The 21355-nt window shown below is 41.9% G+C and overlaps 1 protein-coding gene across 18 annotated transcripts in view; it reads left to right on the top strand.

The window, feature by feature from the left end:
* The window catches only part of CACNA1C (calcium voltage-gated channel subunit alpha1 C), a 605715-nt gene that overhangs the window by 564071 nt on the left and 20289 nt on the right, over positions 1-21355 (top strand). For 13 of the 18 annotated variants that reach the window (XM_066634583.1, XM_066634587.1, XM_066634596.1 and 10 more), the window contains 7 exons: positions 1963-1995; positions 4639-4767; positions 7697-7762; positions 11938-12029; positions 14369-14537; positions 18242-18369; positions 19553-19649. In XM_066634583.1, coding sequence (XP_066490680.1) covers positions 1963-1995; positions 4639-4767; positions 7697-7762; positions 11938-12029; positions 14369-14537; positions 18242-18369; positions 19553-19649 — 714 coding nt within the window. The remainder of the gene's footprint in view (positions 1-1962; positions 1996-4638; positions 4768-7696; positions 7763-11937; positions 12030-14368; positions 14538-18241; positions 18370-19552; positions 19650-21355) is intronic. The other 5 variants (XM_066634593.1, XM_066634590.1, XM_066634594.1 and 2 more) reach the window with 1 other exon arrangement.

Genomic DNA, 21355 nt, shown 5'->3' with positions numbered 1-21355 from the left:
ATATAAGAGGAGCACCACTTGAAAAAGTGCCTCTTTACCAGTTAGCAGGAGTAGCTGTGTAGAAATGAGAGCTGACTCATATTAACACCTCAGAGCCCAATCCTATGCATGTCTACTCAGAAGTAAGTCCCATTAGGGTCAATGGGGTGTACTCCCAGGAAAGTGTGAATAGGATTGGGCTGTTAGTGGTTCCATGCTGTATCATAACAACATCTCATTGTCTTTCAGAACAATCAGTCTCATGGGTCAGTTTTGAGTTAAGAAAATCCACTTTTTGTTCGATAAGGCAGTTGTGTTTTTGTTTTCTGGTTAATTGGCCATAATTGTTGATAGAATACAGATATTCAAATGGGGTTTGTTTCATTGCATTCTGCTTTAAATTACCTTTCCAATGATATATAACAATTTTGGCCACTGGTGTCAAGCTCAGCTTGTTGCCTCCCTAAAGCTTGTTGCTCGGTGCGACTGCTACCTCCTGCACCCCCTTAGCTATGCCACTGCATCAGATATTCCTGGGTATCCAAGCTCCATTTAAAATAGCACATGATACAAGCAAGCATAACCATATCTGAACTTTCCCTGTAGCCTGATCACACTGTAAATGTTCCAAACTTAGCTCAGCAATAGCACAAGAGCCAATGTATCTGCATGGCTTCTGTTTGTAATACAATTAGAAAACGTGGACCGATATAGTACTTGAACATGTGTGGTGAAACCTGGTTTATAACTGACAATCAGATGCAATAAATATCATTCATGGTTTCTTTTACCCTCCCCTTTTCTTAACTACATTGTTAATTTCAGTTGGCTGCAAATAAACTTGTCAGGAGGCACTATAATATAGTAATGGTGTGTTCTTCCCACCCCTTATCTGCACTGGTCAGCATCTCATTCAGAAAAAAAATGGCACCTGAATGTAGTGCAAATCTGGTTATAATACTGACCTGCCACCAGTGATATAAAACTACCTAACAAAAATTTCCAACTACATGCTTCTGAAGCAGAACAGGAGGCGTACAAGAGCCGTTTTATTCTTGGCATCTGCAGTTCCTCATCTGGGCCTGCCTAAAAGATGTCCTAGAGGGCAACTAAAAAGCATTGAATTAGCTTGGCCACTGGCCTGTCTCGGTTTAAGACAGCCCTTGATAGACTACACTGCTTAGGCTGTTATACAACTATTTTTTTTAGAGTCTATTTCCATTTATATTTTGCTCCTTGTAGTGTGCTCCAAGTAACTAACCTCTTTTTCCGGTGCTAGAAATTCTGACACTGAAATTGGAGCCAGATGTCACTTAGGCTGCAATCCTGTATGCGCTTTCCTGGGAGTAAGCCCCACTGAGCACAGTGGGGCTTACTTCTGAGTACACATGCATAGGATTGTGCAGTTAAGAACCTTTTTAAAGTTGTGATCTTAGCAGTGGGCTACCAAGGGATAGAACTGAGGGTTAGACAAATATAACTGCTCGCCATACAGATTCTATGTGCAATTTACTATTGTTGCAATCCTAAAACCATTTACTCTAAGTAGTGCTATTAATGTAAATGAGATTAGTCTAAGTGGTTCCAGACATGCAGTCTAAAGGAGTGTATGTTTGGGAATATAAACAAATAAAAGAAAGTTGCTGGCAGCCGTCCAACCTCTTCTTGGTAAATCCCAAAATGTCTATGAGTTTATAACACAATAGATCAAATTCACATCCACAGTAAATTTGTGTGTGGGTGTGCCTTCTGCTCAGTTCAGTAGGGGGACATTACCTCTTTCACCTGGGTTGAATTTGATCAGTTGCATTCTAGAGAATTAGGACAGGATATTTTCTGTTTGGTGCTCCTATTTTTTTCCTTATCCCCTTCCTCCCCTTGCTGTGGTGTTTCATTGTTCCTATATTATCCAAGACATAGCCTACTGGGCCTCTTCAGTAGAGAGACTTATTACAGCTTATCTCTGTCTGCCTTTCTTTAAAGCCAGCTGAACATACCCAATGCTCTTCCTCCATGGTAAGATCTAACAGAAAACCCTTCTAGCTTCTTCTGTGACACACTCTTTATTCTCCTAATACACTCCTTATTCTCTCTCCACCCTGACCACCTGGGTTTCTGTCTCCAAGCCTAGCCTAGTTATCTCTGCATGAAGCCACCATATTGTGTATCCGTTTGTTGAGTCTGGTGTTCACGTGAGCTGTTGATTCTGCTGCACATGATCTGTATCTCTTGTGCATCCTTGAGCTTTCCTTCAGTCCAGTTTACTGTTGTCCTACCTTCTTTTGAATTATTGCCGAGAGAGAACTGGGATTCTTTTCAGATTTCTTGTTTGTTAGTAACAAGCTCTTTGAAGCAATTGAATTGGCTCATAAAATGAAATCAACTATGAAATAAACTTCAGTGAACAAGGTGCACATTCACACAGTAGTGTGTGAAACATAACCATGAAGTGGAGCCCCAGAGGCAGAGACAGGATGGAAAAATGCATATGGCTTTATTCGATTCTAGGTAGATAAGACTTATTAATCACATGTTAAGCTTTGGTTTCTACTAACCCCATGGTATCCTTGTTAAAGGATAGAGATGAATATTAATTTGAGATTGTTGCATTGTTTTCCCTTGTCTTTTCTCATAACTCCTAGATGCCTGTAGTAATTTTGGAGATGCAGCAACACAAAGGCTGCAATCTTCCACATTGACAGATGTGACATAATACTCCATGGTTTCAATCCAAACATGTAGCAACTAAATTAATACCATCATTCCATTGATTTCAATCAAGCCAAAGTGGTGTAAATTCTCCCACTCCTTAATGGCACTGAGAGTCCTGGCACTTTGAGGGAAAGGGGTTGCTAAATATTAGGAAAATGGCATTGTCTTCTTCAATTCCAGCTCCACACTGTGTTTTGCTTGTTTACCACTAGTGTAGAGGGTGTCCCTTTCCTTAGCTCAGGATTCTTAATTCTGCAAGCTGGATATTCAGGACAAAATGGGCCATCAGCGTGTAGTATTGGCACTACATATATATATATATATATATATATATATATATATATATATATATATATATATATATATATATATATATATATAAAGACCAGTATGGACTTAAGAGAAGAAACTGCTTTCTGTAACTGGGGCCTCACAGTAGATATATATCTAGACTAGAGGTACTAATTGCTCTTAACAGGAAATCAAAGGGGTCTGTTCTCTCCTGGTATACACAATGGTGAGTAATTCAAATCACGGCAATGTATGTAAGGGGGTGATCTGCACTGTTTCCTGGTCATATATTTCTTCATTATTTAGCATCAAACGCTTGGCTTTGTTGCAGTGGAAGAAGAATGATACAGTATGTACTCAGACGGGAAAATGCCATTTCCTCCTATGGCATTTTGGCACTTAGCTCCTATGTCCAGAGAACATTTATAAGAAAAACTACAATATTTTTAGGGTACTAGAGAAAACAATCCTAGATCCCTTGCTGGTCTAATTTAGCATAGCTTGGTAGTTCCAGTTCCCAGCACCCCCACCCCGGCAATCTGCTTGGCAGGAAGTCTTCTCACACAGGCCAAGGCAAACCAGTTCATCCCAGTCCGTTCAGAAAAATCTTGTCCTGGCACGAGCGCAGTGCAAGGAATGTACAAGTTAGTCTCAGGCCCCATAGGGAATTAGATGGGGAGGCAAATGCTGAGATGCAAGGCATAAACTGTGAGAATAACAGAGGCCAGATTGGGAGGGATTCCTTTTAAACTCTAGGGCCTTTCAACAGTAGCAGGCCAGCAAAAATACTGTCTTATCAAGGCAATGGATGGGCTGTGGGAAATACCTAAGGGTCATGAGAAATATAACCATGAGAACAAGTGAGCACACAGTACAAAGTTATAAAAGACCCAAGAGTTAGTGAGATGGAAGAAATCCTTTCAAGTGTGGCTTGGTTATTATATACAAGTCTCACTGATAGCCATCCTTCATCCAGAAGCACATTTTGCCACTGATGCTCAGCAATACAAGTTAAGTATATCATACATAGAGTTTAACTAATCCATAGACCACTTAAGGTCAATAGTTACCCTACAGAGAGGAACACCCATGGAAGAATACCTGATAAATATTATATTGTTTTTTCAATATAACATTCTGTATGCATCTGTTCTCATGGGTATTTCTTTTGGGAACAGAAATTTTGTGAGAATTGGCTGTAATCACCCCACTTACACAATCTGCAAGGCTGACATCTCTTGACTTAATTGCACTATGAATAACTTCATACCAAACCGGAATAGCTTTCTTCTGCCACATGACTTCTCAGCCACAGTAATAGCAGAAACATTCCCCACACCACCAGCAAGACCCTTGACAAACTTCTCTTATTAAAAGTAGGGAAATGAGATCTTGAATAATGTCACTGAAGAAACAAGGAGAATTGCTAAGGAACAAGGAAGAAAAAAAAATTAGATCAGTAACATTGACCTGAGGGACAGATCAATTAAATCTGCATTCATCTATTTGAACTTCTGGGGCTAGTGAAAGATTAGACCTCCAAGGCAAGGGAACAGTGCAGTGAGCTCTTCCTGTGAAGTAGCATTTTCTGTGGCCCGACGTCTGTGTTCCTCATCTGCTGTTATAACTACTGCCCTCTGTGCCAATGGGTTCCAGAACGCAGAGGAAAACTCTCGCATCTCAATCACCTTTTTTCGACTCTTCCGTGTGATGCGCCTGGTGAAGCTCTTGAGCCGAGGGGAAGGAATCCGCACGCTGCTGTGGACCTTCATCAAATCCTTCCAGGTATTCTTTCATTTTCCATATATGGCTATGCCTTAAAACAAAGGCACCTTTTGTCACCTCAACTTCCTGTTTTGACGTTGCACATTTACTTGACTGGTTCACACCCTGTGACATTGTTTTGCCTGGGACACACAGGTACCCCAGAGTTGAGGAATTTCTAAAACTAAGCTGGAATCAATAAACATTTGAATTTGTAGATTAGGTTAGCTGTTTTCTGCTATTGTAAACATCCCTCAATGCAGAGTATCTCAGACAGTTGGACCTTGGTATCTGTAGGGAGTCCGTTCCCAGACTGTGGGAAGATGGACTGAAGAGGAGTCCATCTCCCACATCTGGGAGACCTTCTAATGCCTTCCGAGGTCCAGGGAGGCCAGGAAGACGCTTCCAGTCACATCTGGGAGGTCAGGTGAGATCCTCCAGTATGGGTTCAGAACTTGCATTAACTCAGATCCACGGGTTCCAAACCTGCTGATAAAGTGGGCCCACTTGTATTGGATTCTGAATTGAGGTAACTGAATCTCTTTCTGATAAATACATTAAGTAAGAAGAGTACATAATTTTTCCAAGACATTTCACAGCCCTGTTTTTCCTATGTAATGCAAGTTTTATGTTAAAATAAACATGTTGAACTTCCTCCACTCCAGCACTGCTAAACAACACTACCTTCTAGGACTGGAGAATCAGGCATGTATGGCTACTGCCCAAAGTTAAATTTCATGCAACATAGCATAACGTAGCAACAGGTCTAGCCCATTGGCTCTAAAACTAAGGACCCATTACTCATTTATCTCACACTGCACCAGTGCTAGCCATCACAAAAGTGCCAAAAAACACTTTGCGACAGCATGCCAGTTGCCAATGGCAAGAGGAAGGCCAACACAATGGCAGAAGGAGTATCACGCACTGTACACTGCTGAGCGTCAAAGTGTGGGGAGAGGTGTAACAGGCAGGAGAGGGCAGCAACAGTGGCAGGGTGGGCAGATCAGGCCTGGGAGAGGGTGGGATGCACTGCATCCTTCCCAGTCCTGACCCACTGACATGGGTCCATGTATACTTGTGCTATAGAGCTTGCACAGGTCCAAGGAGACCCGATGTGCAGGCTGGGGCTTTCCCAAGGCAAGGGAACAAGTCTCCTTACCCAGAGGAGACATTCCACCTGCAAAATTCCCCTGTAGGATGCAGCACAAGTCATGCCAGTGCCGCTACATTGGTGCAATGGAATTTGTGCTGGATTGGGCTTCCCCTATAATGAAAATAGTGTATCTTATAGGTGACTTAATGAAATTATGGTGTACTGCACATTAAAATGAAAGGCATGCCCATGGCCATCTGAGACAACACTGTTGGCTCAACAGAAATGGCTGATGGATGATAAAAAGTCCAAAGGTCAGAAGGTCAACTGTGTGTTTTTTAATCACTTAATAGCACCAATGTGAGAGAGTGGCGGCTTTAAACTTTTGCCCCTACCGCAGTTCCAGTCCAGATTCCATTGCCCCACAGTTTCTGCATTTCCCAGATGGGAAGGTCCCATTGGCACCTGATCCTTACCCTTTTATAGCATCTATTTAAGTTAAAGGGGGGGGGGGAAATGTCAACTCTAATAAATACCTAACATAGCATGTAATTTAGTCCTAAGAGATCCACCTTCAGAGGCATCTCAGACAATTATAATAAAGGTGCTGTGATTTTTGTCGTCGGTGATAGGGAACTTGATTGGCTGAATGAGCCCAAAGGGCAATGGAATCACTGTGATTTCAGCAACATATGTTTTTGCAACCTCTAGGAAACATGTTGCAGTCCATCTAACATCATTGAATGCCTTCAGACAACACAGTGCCCTGGAATCGCTGCTATAAGATGACCACAAAAGTTATCACTTATTAGGTGGAATTAAGACAACCACTTTAAGACAATCATATGCCTTTACATGACAATTCCAATGTCTCTCTTTTTGATCATTGCCTCTATTAACAAACAGGAAACAATACTAGGAGTCAGTTTGCCTTGATACGTAATTGATCAAAACAGTGGCAGGAACACTTAAAAACTTGGAAGTTTATGCAGACTGAGATTGTGATATAAACTAACTATGGCACTCAAAAACCTTGAAGTCACAAGAAAAGCAGCAGGATGCTAAAGCTGCATTCATGAAGATGATGCTAGTACATTTACTTGATTGATGAGCGGGTACTTGGTCCTATCTCATGCTTGCTTTTGTACAGCCAGAGCAATTCCACTGATAGGAAGTCCACTTTAAGGCCCACCCTCACAATGCTTTTGCTGGCACATTAAAATTCCTATCATTAAAAAAAAAAATGCAAACCAAGCTTTAAATATGACATAACTGAGGTAGTGTAGCTTTGTGTTTTTGATGATACCAGGGTTGGTTTAGCAAAAGCAAAGATGGATCCGTAGAGGCACCTAGTGGTAAAGCCAATGCATTACAACAATTCTTTGCTTGCACTCCTTGACTTATCATAGTACATGTAAGACCCATGCAGATATTTCTAGCAGCCAGATTCTGCGGAGAAAGTCCCTTCTATGCAAACTAATGCTGTATGCATGGGGGCTTCAGATCATATATGGGAACAGAATTGCATCCTCTCGTTTCCCCATTGGGGAATGACAGGGACGCTGTCGACAAGACCCTAACGTCTGCACAGGACCGTGATAGAAAGAAAATGCACAAGTACACTTGTCCAAGTTCATTGTTCAGACATTACAATATGTGACTGAAAGCAGAAGTATAAATGCATTCACATTTGCATGTTTTGTTGCATGGTGCCACAGGCAAAGCCACCAAGGTCTCTGCCCCTTCCCCTCAGTTCCTCCAGTAATAACATAGGGACTTATGGGACTATCCTAGGCCCCAACATGCCAATTTATCTGATTAAGTGGTGCATAATGACCTGTTTTTGTTTTCCTCTAGGCTCTTCCCTATGTGGCCCTTTTAATAGTGATGCTGTTTTTTATCTACGCTGTTATCGGGATGCAGGTAAATGACTTCACGAGATTTTCTCATGCAAACATAAATGAGTGCCTGTGGAAACTAATGGGACTAGGAATCACATGAACTAAGGATTTTTAGAAGCAGCATAAAAATCATGGGCTGGCATCCAAAAAAAATCCTGAAACAGCTGTGCCAATAGGAAGCTAGAGTTCATAACAGCTACACCAATCCTAGGAGTCATTCAACTTTCCTAAGAAACCTCTTGGCTACTGCGTTGATTATAGTTCATCAGTATGTGGGAATGGGAATCAAATCAGAAGCCTTGGGGTCAGAGCAGTTCCACAGAATGACAAGCACTTTTATGTCGCCATAGGGATTTGTAATTCTATAAAATTTCAGCAGTGTCACAGTTTTCAGGACGCAACGAAGAAAGCTGTAACCCCCTTTCCTTGTGTATTTTGTGTTGATTTTGGAGACTGGGGTTTATTTGTGTGATGGGGTCATCATTATAAAGCAAGCCAATTGCCATTCCCAGCCCCATGCAGTGTTTAAAAAATTCTGATCACTGTGGCACATTTCTTTTTCAGTTTAAAACTAGAGGCACACTTTTTTCTTATACTTGGAAAAACATTACTTTTAGAGCAGAGCTATTCAAACTGGGACGTCGCGATGTCCCAGCCTGAAGGCCCTGGCCACTTTCCCCTAAAGGGCAGGGGCAAAGGGGAGGCAGCGACGCGATCCCCGGCCTGTCGGGGATGTAGGGAGCCCTGCATGAATGTCTGCAGGGCTCCCCGCAGCTTAAAAAGTGAAAGCTCAGGAATCGTGCTCCACCTCCGCAAAACTGGAAGTGGAGTGCTATCACTGCACTTTCACTTTTTAAACTGCGGGGAGTCCTGTAGACGCTCACGCAGGGCTTCCCGCACCCCCAGGACGCTGCTGCAGGGATGGGTAAATAAATGCCCCTGGGCAACGTGATCCTGGGGATTGCGTCACTGCCTTCCCCTACCCCCACTGCCTCCCCCCTCCCCTGCAAGGACTTACTACAGTCCTCAAACTCCCTGAGAGTTTGAGAACTGCAGCTTTTAGAGTGTGCAAGAGGAAAAATTACCTGACTCACACTGCAAATCTAAACATGTCTATTCAGAAGTAAGCACCATTTAGTTCAATGAGATTTACTCTCAGGTAAGTTTATATAGGATTGCAAAAGAAGTCCAGCCCATAAATCTCCATGTTACTGTTCTTAGCATGCATCTTGACTGGACACTTGTACCTTTGGGATATGAAAGTGAAGTGTGCCCTTGATTTTAATTCAGAAATAAAATTGCCACAGGTTCATGCAGAGACACAAGGCACGCTCCTCTGAAGACCAGTAACTACAATGTCTATATATCAGAACTGATTGAATGATCCTGTCATTGTGCTTACTTCCAGTGAAGGCTGGCATAAAGGAGACAAGGCCAAAGCACTGAATCATGCATTTGTCTTCTTCCTGCAACCCTATAGCTTCTTGCAGAAGGTTCAAGGGAGATGCAAACAGGACATTGGTATCCTTGTCAATAGTGCCAGGGGTGGCGGGCAGCTTCTTGCCCCACCCCACCATTGGCCCTTAAGCATAGTATTACTCATTGAAGTTGACTTTCCAAATGGTTTGAACTTTTAAGGTTTCAAAAAACCAATACATCCCCAAAAGGCCGGGTTTAAAAAGAAAAATCTTTTTCACATTCAAAATTCTTGCCTTAACTCCTATTTCCTAAACATCATAATGAGGAAAGAATTAAACAAGGTTCAGGAAATTTTAACTCACACTCAATTCCAACTATTTTTTTTCAGTTATTATATCCACTGTCCTGCCTCCTTGGTTTTGCAAAATCAGCCTCTGTTGATGGACAAATAAGGTTTTGTCAAACATTAAGTGTCCTTATAATACTTCAGAGATAAGCTTGAACCTCCTAGATACAGGATGTTCCATTAAAAATAAAATAAAACCCTTGACACATTACTGTTGATCCATCATTTTGGATGTATATGAACTGACAATAAGATAAGTGTTTGTTAGCTTAAAAAAAAAAAGAATCCAGCTTTGCTACCTCGTCTGCTATAAAGCATCACAATGTTTGAGCTTCACCGACTTATGTGACAAAATGGAAAACTACAGTTAATAATGATAGATGTAGCGGCTCATCTGAAGGTTCTACAAGTACTCAGAAGAGGAATCTCCCTTTGTGTCTTCTTCTGCAGAGCAGCCATTCCTACATACTGTGATTTACAGATGAGTAACGTAAAATGCTGATTTTAGCCTAGCCATTGCCCATCATTTTGCCTGTTGTAAATGTTTAAAAGGACAAAAGAAATCTCCCCATGTGGAAACACTGCCTCATACTCTTGTTTCCTGAGATGAAAAATACGGCCTGCCTCAAAGAATTTAATTTGCCCTCCTGCAATGGTAACTCCCAGCGCCCCCTCAGAACAGCTGCAACTGTCATTACTAACTAGTGAGTGGGGGTGTCTAAGCCTGGAGAATTCCAGAGGGCTCCTAAGGCAACAAACTTTGAGGAACTTCCTTTGTAAAGTCATTTTCCTGCTCTGGCACTGAATTTTGCAAAACAATCCTGTACTTCTTGCCCTGAAAAGCTTTATCCATTTACACATGGAAGAAGTTGCTAGCAACCAAGGCTGTAAGCAGGATTTTCTGAATGCAGAGCATCTGGAAAATCCAGTGGACTGTTTTCATGACCCCAGAAGGTAAAAAAAGTATCTCACTCAAAACACAGGGATTGCTAGACAGTCCCTCCATGAGATGAAGGCATCCTATTGAGTTCCTATTATATGTTCTCTCCACAACCTGATAGCAACCATTGGCTAACCTTGTACAAGGAAGGGAAGCAGGCAGTCTGTCATATCCTCTTGTTTTTCTTTGAAGAGCAGAAGAACTGATTTACAGAGTAGCAGCAACAACTTAGTGCAGTTCCATCGCCAACTACTCCTCTGCTCCATCATCTTTCTACCAGCTTGCTGTACCTCTCAGCTCTTCACACCATTTACACCACTACAGTATACTATATGTAGGACTTGCTTGTTCTATAACAGCTGTCCAGACATGTGGATCCTCAGAGCTATACTTCCACACTGAGTGTGGATGCAACTCATATACATCACTCCTTCCCCAATGTGTCAATGCAGCCCATCACTGAGTACTGAAATATAAATCACCTTACTAGGGGCTGAGTCAGAGATGCAAATTATCATGCAGTGAGATTGAACAGGCAAGGGATTTGGTTAATAATTAGCAAGTGAGGAGGGCCTACATAATGAGGCTAAAACATGGTGGGGAAGGGAAACTTTAGTCCCAACTTTTGTTAGTTAAAAATAGTACACTAGGGAGGCATGCAGTTGGGTTCAAAACATATAGTACACTGCAATGGTCTTCAAGCTTTTTAACACCATAAATCCAATAAACAAACAAACAAAGTATGAGATTGGGGACCCCACTGTCCCACTCTCCCTGCTGATCCCACTCTCCTATCTGAATTTTACTAATTCTTAAGCAACATGAGAGGTAAGAGTGCTCCTTTTAAACCGAATGTGGGTAATCGTCACCTACTTATGGCATCTTACCCTGAAGAGCTAGAATACCATTAGTTGTCATAGTAAGGAAGAGGATTTCTTGGCAAATCTTTTTTAAGCTCTCTTTGGATAAAATTCCATGTTTCAGATATGAAATATATAATCTGGTCCTCAGAATTAGTGACTAAGCGACTGTAATCCCTTGTATTTAATTTTTTTAATAGTTCACTGTTTCTATTAATGTTGCATGTATCTGTGGAAAGAGAACACTCAATTCAATTATATAGATGAAATAAAACTGAATGAACTACAAAATCTAACCAGATTAGAACTAAACATGAGGCCGAAAAAATTTTTTTCTCTGGCCTTAAAGTAAGAAGATTAACAGTACACTTCTATGTATGTCTACTAAGTAAGTCTCATTGAGTTCAATGAGACTTATTTCCAGGTAAGTGTGTATAGATAGGACTGCAGTCTGTTCAGTGAAGGTAAAATACAGAAGAGGTTGGTCAAATACATTCATAACAATGAGAAAAGATGCTAGAGAACTGACTTTTGGTACAATTCAAATGTGAAGAGCAGAATTATATTTTTTTAGCATATCCGTGTAGTAGGTGACCTAAAGCGTAATCTTACAAGCTACTTCTTCCTGTTAGGTGTTTGGTAAAATTGCCCTGAATGATACCACAGAAATCAACCGGAACAACAATTTTCAGACTTTTCCTCAGGCAGTGCTGTTGCTTTTCAGGTGAGTCTCACACTAAGTATGTCCTGATTCTGCTCCTCCTTAGTTCAACTATACCTTGCAAAAGGTATTCACAATGTCTTTGATATATGCCACATTAAATATGCCCTGTGCTCCACTTTGATATCCTGTCTCCATTAGCACAGGACATGATGTCTGATACTTCTGAGAGCTCCAAAAATGTATCTACTCCAAGTGCCTTGCTATTAGCTGACCAGCCATATGAAAACCGTGGATGCCTTTGAACTCTAGATTGCACTCTGTGGCCAGCCTGCAATGGAGTAGCACCTGTTATTTATTTACTTTAAAAGTATACACGCGTTTCACAAGAAGTTAATTTAATAAAAATTTAAAACATATATTGTACACTCTCTTTTTACCTAAAGAGAAACAATATCTAAGCCAAGTGTTACAAGCTAACAGGTATAAAGTGAATGACATCAATAATACGGAGAAAAAAAGGAAATAAGGAGAAAAAATAAAAAATAAAAAAATTATGGAACCAGCTACCTGTGCTGTTATCATATCTGCAAGGTATTACAGAAAGAATTAGCAGAATCCTTAGTAAGGTTAATATATGAACTGCTTTTGTTCCTAGTACTAAGTTTGTTAATTTTTTAAGGAGTCCTAAAGATCCACTACATCCATGGCTGAACCCTGGTATATATAGCATCCCATGTGAATGTGGAAAAATATATGTGGGAACTACTAAAAGATCAGTTGCTACCCAGATTAAAGAACATCAGAGAAATGTAAGGTTAAAGCAGATACATAAGTCAGCCATTGCAAAGCACGTGAAAAAATAGGACATAATGTCAAGTTTGACTCCAAGTCAACAAGTTTGATTGAGAAATGTAGCACATTATTTCCAGAGAATGCAACTAGAGGCAACTGAGATATTTAAGCAGAAAGATAACATGAATAAAAAGGAGGAAACCTTATCTCTAAATTGTATTTGGGTGCCAATTTTGGAGAGCTCAGGATCAGGACTGCTACCCAGAAGATAAAGTCTCATGTCATCAAAGAAACTGATAATTGAAATATCTTTTAATATGATCGGAAGTGTTTTGTAATCTTGATAGTAAGAACTAACTTAAAGGAAACTGTCACTTTAAGTGTTTCTTACAATTACATTAGGATGAAATCCCATGTGAGTTGTATGCCTCTAAGTCAATTGGGTTTGGGAAGACCTTTGCTGTTAAATAGGAACAGGAAGTTGACAGGAATGGTGGAGCTTTGCCTTTGGATGCCTGATGATGTCTACAGCGACTGTAGGATGAAATGTTGTTTGTAATTTAACAAGCAAAACTCATTGTTTTGGAATTTTATTGCTGGTATACCCAGAGATTTTAACTATAGATGATATATTGTACACTTAAAAGTAATGATAGCAGAAAGAGTAGTTAATGCAGTAGACAGCAACTCAACAAAGAGAGAAATATACACATATTAAGAGACCAGATTGTTTAAAAAAATCTATGAAAGTATGACCAAAATCCAGTCCATCCACTTGTAAAGAGGGCACCTTTTGTATCCAACTGTAAGGAGGTGACCAACCTCACTTAAAGGTGAAGGGGGTTCCAAAATTCAGGGGCTTGCATTGCAAAGGCCCTCTTGTGTGCCAACACTTGCTAGAGTTCCAACAGCAGCAGAATCCACAAGAGAACCACCCCTAAAGATCTTACAGGATAGGCAGATTCATATGGAAGACGGTAGGCATTCAGATACTTTGGCCCTGGACTATTTAAGGGCTTAAAAGGCAATAACCAGCACTTTGAATTGTGCCCAGAATTGAATTGGCAACCAATGCTGCTAGACTAACAGAGGTGTAACCTGATCATAAAGCCTTGCCAACATCAGAATCCTCATAGCTACATTTTGTACCACCTGAATTTTTCAAAAGTCTTCAAAGGCAGCCCCGTGTAGAGCACTGTGGAATAGTCTGAGGAGTAATTAAGGCATAGGTAACCATGGTTACTTCTGCTTGAGACAGAACAGGTGCAGCTGGCACACCAGCCAAAGCTGGGCAAATCTACTGCAGGGCACACTTGTCATCTGGACTTCCAGGGACAATGCTAGAACTTGTCAATGCCCAATGGTATTCCCAAACTGTGGACCTGATCCCCCAAGGGAAGTGCAACCTCATCACACACAGGACAATACACCATCACCATATTAGTAGATATCCTAATTAGGGAAAGCTGTGTCTTGGACAGATTTAATTTCATCTCATCAAGCCCTTCACCACCTCAAAACATTAGGCAATGAACTCAAAGTAACTGGTTGGGTGTTATTTTTAGAGATGGTGCCTTTTTCTTTCTCATCAACCTCCTTCTTATCAGGTGTGCTACTGGTGAAGCTTGGCAAGAAATCATGCTGGCATGTCTCCCGGATAAGAAGTGTGATCCTGATTCCGTAGAACCAAACAATTCTACTGAAGGTGACCATTCCTGTGGGAGCAGCTTTGCCATCTTTTATTTCATCAGTTTCTACATGCTCTGTGCCTTCCTAGTGAGTATCTTTTGGCAATGTATAATGTTGGCTCTTAAAACACATAACTTCTTCATGGATGGAGAATATATGAGTACTCCTATGGAGAAATTTGGTGCATACTGCGTAAAGGAAATGGCCATGACTACTGAAGTGCCACATTTCAAACTCAGGGCAGTAGCTTCTAGTGAAAAGTAGCTATACATTTATAGTAGCAAAGATTATTCCAAAATAACAGAGTTCTCTGAGAGCCCAATCCTGATGAGGACGCACTGGCTACTGCTGGTGTGCACTGTTGCAAATGTGCCGTAAGGCACGTCTGGAACCATTACTACTGACCCAGTGCCAGAGCAAACCCAGCGCAAGCCTGTGCTGGGACAGTGCCAGTCGGAGGCTGGTGGACCGCCGCCTGGCAGTCGATGAGAAGTACCAGGAGGCAGAAAGGTGAGTGGGGGCATGGGGGAAGGTGTTCAAAGTGGGGGAGGCAAGGAGTAGTTATGACCAGGGAAGGGAGTGAGACAGGAGGGGGGTGGAACTGGCAGAGCTTGGGCTGCTAGTCTTTTTAACTGGGCCATACCACAACTCTAATTCCTTCACAACTAGTAACCAAAACTTAAACTAGAGCAGGGCTCTCCAGACTCCAGCCCACAGGCCAGATCCGGTGCCCTGTCTAAGCCCTCCCCTCTGTGAATGGCGCTTGCTGTTCTGTGGGGGAACCTCCGCAAAGCCACTCCAGCGCCCCCAGTCTTCACACTGGCCAGTTACTTCCGGGTTCCAATGCCAATCTCAATGCCAGTCTCAACCGATGAGATGTTGAGCACCATGAATAATCACTACCAGGAAATGTACGCTGAGAAAAAGATAGAAGAGCAAACCATGACTGGCTTTTTGATGAAAATGCTTAGGGATGCCTATGACTCACCCAGTAAGGAAGAAGCCAAGGAGAAGACTAAACCCATAACAGAAGATGAAGTGCTGGAGGTGATAAGAAACGGAAGAGAAGGCGCCGCTCCAGGTCCCAATGGACTAAATTACACCTTTTATAAGTTGTTTCAGAAAGAACTGGCCGAACCCCTAGCCGTGGCTTTTAATAGAGCCTTACGGGAGGAGGACAAATTTAGAGATAGTTTTTATGGAGGAATCTTAACCTTCATTTATAAAGAGGGGGACCCTACTCTGCCTAAACACTGGAGGCCCATTACTCTGACAAACATAGACTATAGGATTTTAGCAAAGATTTTGAATGACAGACTTTCCAAAATAGCCCCTAAGTTGATTATGAGGACCCAGACTAGTACTGTCCCAGGGAGGAAGATGACTGATTCCTTAGTTCTGGTTAGAGAGATCTTTCAGATGGTGGAGAAGGGAGAGTGGAAAGGGATACTTCTACAAATGGACCAATCTAAGGCCTTTGACAGAATAAACAGAAAGTATCTCTGGCAAATGCTGATGGCAAAGGGTGTCCCAGAGGTTTTCATAAACTATATAAAAACTCTGTATGAGCAGGCATCGGTTATGCCGCAGGTAAACGGATGGAAGGGAAAAATCATACCCATAGAATCAGTGATATGCCAAGGATGTCCATTGAGCCGCTCCTCTATGTTTTGGCATTAGATCCATTGCGGGCCATACTCCAGGCAGAGCCCAGAATAAAGGGAATCGCCATGGGTGGAGAAGGGAATAGCGCAGAGGTTGGGAATGCCATAAAAACGGTAGCCCACGCAGATGAGGTGTACGTTATGGTTAGAGACGTGGGTGAGATGGAGACATTGAAGGGAATAATAGATGAATATAGCAGGGCCTTGGGAGCGGTGATAAACAAGGATAAAACCAAATGTTTCTCTTGGGTCGAGGGGGAAAAACATAGAGGTGAGGGCCATGGGGGCTGTTTTTGAAACGGATGAAAGGAAACAAGAGGTTCAAAAGGTGGAATCTGTAAAAATTTTAGGTATAATTTTTGGACTGAAACAAAGAGGGTGGGAAGAGAACTGGAAACTGTGGGCCTCTAAGGTGGAGGAAAAACTGAAGAGGTGGAAAAATCTCTAAGGTGGAGGAAAAACAGAAGAGGTGGAAAAAATGGAACTTGAACCTGTACCAGAGGGCGCGTTATGTCAACGTGTATTGCGTTCCAATGGCGTCCAATTTGGCGGTGATCTCTCCCCCACCGAAACAGGTGGGAGTGGTTAGATGGGGTGGATCCACCTATAACGTGATGTATCTGTGTTCTAGTGAAAGTTGCTATGTGACTGTATTGAAAATGTAAAATGTGATTTCTTTCCTTTGTATTATTTATTGTAGTATGAAACTTTTAAAATAAAAATCTTTACCTCCCCCCCCCCCCAAAAAAAAATCTATATTTCCCAGCAAACATTGCACCAGAATTTCTGGCCAGACAGCTGGCCGGAGTGAAGACTTGGGGCACACAGAGGGGCTTTGCGGAAGTTCCCTGACGGAATGGTATGTTCTGTCCACACCAGGGAAGCCTTTGTCATCATGCAGCAATCTCTACTTTGGAGACCGCTGATCTAGAGGATCACAGCACAGTTTATTGTGACAGCACCTTGACATTTATTGTCAAATGTTATAATAGACAGATAAGCAGGCCATCATGGGATTCTGCATAGTACCATACTAGAAAAAACAGGGCCAGGTAGTTCACCTGTCCTTTGCCCCCCTGTATATCTCAGCATTGATATAGGTTGTGTTATTTTTTTATTTATAACACTTATCTCCTGCCTTTCTGTCATGGTGGAGTTTCTACCATCCACTGGCAAGGTCCAGACTGGCATAGTACTAATAACTACATCCTTTTTTCATGCTGCCCCTTATGCTTGGAATTGCTTGCCACAATTCCTGTGTGATCCTTCCTTCTTTCAAATCCCTTCTTAAAACCCAGTTTTTCCATGAAGATTTTCATGTCACACCTCCCCTCCTGTAACTAAGCTTAAGTACACATGACTGACACAATTGCATGTGCTTCCCCTGTTTACTCTTTAATCCACTCCTCTTCCCCTGTTCTGTTGACTCCCTTATGTCAATATCTAGACCAGGGGTGTCCAAACTTTTTGGCAGGAGGGCCACATCATCTCTCTGACACTGTGTCAGGGGCCAGGAAAAAAAAAGAATAAATTTATATTTCAAACTTGAATAAATTTACATAAATGAATATATTAGAGATGGAACTTATATGAATGAATGAAGGTCTTGCAATAGCTCAAGGCCTATAAAAGGCCTTGCACAAAGCAAGGCCAGCCTTTCCTTTGCTGCCGCTGCTGCATCACAGATGGGAAAAAGCAAGCAATGGAGGGAGCCCTTATCCCACAGCTCACGCGAGAGATCAAACAGTTGGCTGTCATGCTGAGAGCAGTTGCATCAGGCCAGCTCAGGCTTCAGCAAGTCTCCAGAGGGCCGGAGACTCATTGGAAACTGGAGGCTCCCCGAGAGCCGGATTGGGTGTCCTTGAAGGCCGCAAGTGGCCCCAGGGACGGGGTTTGGGCACCCCTGATCTAGACTGTAAGTCCCATGGGGCAGGGACATGTCTTTTCATGTAAAGTTAGTTAGCTAATGGGTACATTTAGAGTGCTATATTAATAATAATGATTGTTATAATTGTTAATTAATCATTAACCCAGATCCTGAACTGTACAAGGAAAAGAACTTGGGATCATGGAGGATTCTAGCATAAAATATTTTCTCCCTATTAATGTTTCCATTCTTGTTTGTAGATCATCAACCTTTTTGTAGCTGTTATCATGGATAATTTTGATTATTTGACACGGGACTGGTCAATTCTGGGTCCTCATCATCTGGATGAATTTAAGCGGATCTGGGCAGAATATGATCCTGAAGCCAAGTAAGTTCCCAACACAATGTTATAACCACCATTTCCAATCTCAAACCACACAACTCCCCCAAAAGGTTATGGTACTCCTTCTTGGTGACTTGGCGAAAAAGACAAAGGCATTAACATGATGTGGGATAAGCCTAGTAATTTTAATTCAATGTACTTGTTGGTCAAATAGTTTTTAACCACTTGATAAGCCTAGCTGAATCAGATCAGAATCCATGGATTTACTTAACCAAGAAGCCACACTTATTAATTAATACATACAAAGAAGATAAAGTAGTAGAAAATTAAAAGCAAAATGTTGTTTCTAACTTAGGGCCCAATCCCATCCAGTTTTTCCAGTGCCAGTGCAGCTGTGCTGTTGCAGCATGTATTGCATCCTGTGGTGGGGACGCAGACACAGAGACCACCTTAGAGTATGGGAACATTTGTTCCCTTACCTTGGGGCTACATTGAGGCTACTCTGGTGCTGGAAAATTGGATAGGATTGGGCCCCCTATCCAAATGTATGCGAAAATATGACACAATGGGCAGATAATTTGCTTTAATTTACTTTTACTTTATTACTCACGGTCCATAGCAAGAAGTCACAGTTCTTGCATTAGAAATCAAAGTCCTTGCTTTGCAAGAGGGCACAGCATAGAATTCAGTTACCATAGCTTGTAATACTTCTAGACTGAAGATAACAGAACAATTGGCTGCATAGTTAAAGGTTTGCTGGGAGAGAGCCGGAAGGTACAAGTGGATGCAGAAAGAAAGGAAGAAAAATAGATGAGTGGGAGTGAGCTGGTTTTCTCATTGAAGGCCCTTGGCATATTTAGCAAATGAATTCTGAACACTTTTACCCTCCTTTTCCATTTACAAAGAGATGCCCAAAGCAGCAAATGAATTACCCCAACAAAGGTGATCAAAGTTGAACAGTTCCCAGAAGTCATGTCTTGTCCTTCAGTACAGAACTTTAGGCAGGACACATTCCAGCTTGCCTAGCAGGACAATACACATTTTGGATGTATATACTATTGTCTATTATAAAGAACCAGCAATTGGACTGATTTCTAGCAGAACTTCCTAGTAATGAGGCACTATTCTCCATAGGATTCTGTTTAAATCAGACAATGTTACTGTATATTCCTAACTCTGTAGATTCCTAACTCTGTGTGACATTTCCCTTTTGCACTTTCTGCTGCAGGGGACGTATCAAACATCTTGATGTGGTGACACTCCTGCGTCGGATTCAGCCTCCACTGGGCTTTGGAAAACTCTGCCCTCACCGGGTAGCATGCAAAGTACGGCAGATGTCCCCAAGTGTTTTATCTTTGTTTGAGATACATCCCTGGATCCAGTTATAAGTCCCTACTAAGTGGCCTTGAGCTGCTAGTTGTGATTGTTGGTAGGGATAAGGAGGGCATTAGCTGTGTAGCCATCTGCACTATTTTCACCCCTTTAATGTTAATGATAAATCCTAGCAGGAACTTCCAGTGCATATTATTATTACAAGTATTTATATACTACTTTTCAACCAAAAAAAAATCATTTGGCTGCTGTTTCTTGGTCTCACATACCCACCACAGGATGCACATGTGAGGTGATCATTGTGAAAAATATGTGAAGGACATGTCTGAAAGCTGAAAGATAAAAGAAATGTCTTTTAAATAAAGGGCATAGCATTTTTCCCCTGGATTGCACAGCTGATGATGGTCCTTCTCAAGCATGTGGGATTAGCAAAATCTAAAACACTATGGGTTCAATCCTAACCCACTTTCCAGCACTGACATAAGAGCAATGTAGCTCCGAAGTAAGGAAACAAGCATTCACTTACTTAGAGGAGGCCTCTGTGAGTGCCATCCATATGCAGGATGCAGCATACGACCCATTGGCACAGCTATACCAGTGCTGGAAAGTTGGTCAGGGTTTGGGCCTATGTGCTTTTGCCTGTGGGGGAAGGATGACAAGCATCAAAACTCCAAATCATAGACCCATGTGGAGATTCCTTTGGTTGCATTTGGAATAACTAAAGCACCATGGCCTAGTGATACATTTTTAAATGCAGAAGCTGTCATGAAATCCCCATAGCCATTTATCCATAGCCACAATGGCTATAAACAGAAAGTTAGCTTTAAATTTCTTCGCTGAAATTGTTTCTTTTCAGCTACTTATTTCTACTTGGAATGTGTACCTCATTTAAAGATGAAGGTTCACCCCAGACTCTTGAAGTACGTTGTTAAAGATAGATATGTATAAAAACTGAAAGGTGGGGTAAAAAATTATTCCAAATGAATATAAAAGATATACAGTGGGCCCTCAGTATCCATGGGGGATCCATTCTGGGACACACGCACACCCCGTGGATACTGAATTCCTCAGATAATGAAATCTGGAGGGGGGGCCTGCACCGGCAAGCTGCATGTGCCTTTTAGTTGCTTTCTGAGGTGCAGAGAAATAGCACATGACCTCCCCATGCCTCAGAAGACCTCCCAGATGCAACTGGAGGGCACTTCCAGTCACATCCAGGAGGTCCTCTGAGGCCCTGCAGATGCAAGCTCAGCATCCACAGATATTCAAATCCGCAGATGCTGATAAGGGCCCACTGTATTAAATCCCATGTATATTTACTCAGAAGCTAAATTTACTATCGCCATCTATGTTTTCAGGAACTCCTCATCCAATGAATGAAATAAACAATCCCCAATACCCTCCGTGGGGACTTGATCCAGTTATACCTTCCATCCATCTGCCCCATCTGGGGACAGAGCAGATTGTTGCTTATGTACCCTGGCAAATTTTTACGGTTTGGCTCCTTCTGAGTCTGCCACTTCTCAGCTAAGGTCCTTTAGAAAAAGTGTCAAAGGTTGCATGTGCTATAAGAAATTCTGGACCACTGCTTCCCTTCTGCTCCTCCTCAAGTATATCCCTACTAGAGCATCTTTGCTCCCTACTGAAAGTTGGCAATGTCATCAGTTCCTTATATCAATAACTGTACTCTTGAAATGTG

The sequence above is a fragment of the Tiliqua scincoides genome, chromosome 7, assembly GCF_035046505.1.
Source record: "Tiliqua scincoides isolate rTilSci1 chromosome 7, rTilSci1.hap2, whole genome shotgun sequence".
In the NCBI taxonomy this organism is placed as follows: domain Eukaryota; kingdom Metazoa; phylum Chordata; class Lepidosauria; order Squamata; family Scincidae; genus Tiliqua; species Tiliqua scincoides.
This window is presented reverse-complemented; position numbering and strand designations above follow the sequence as displayed.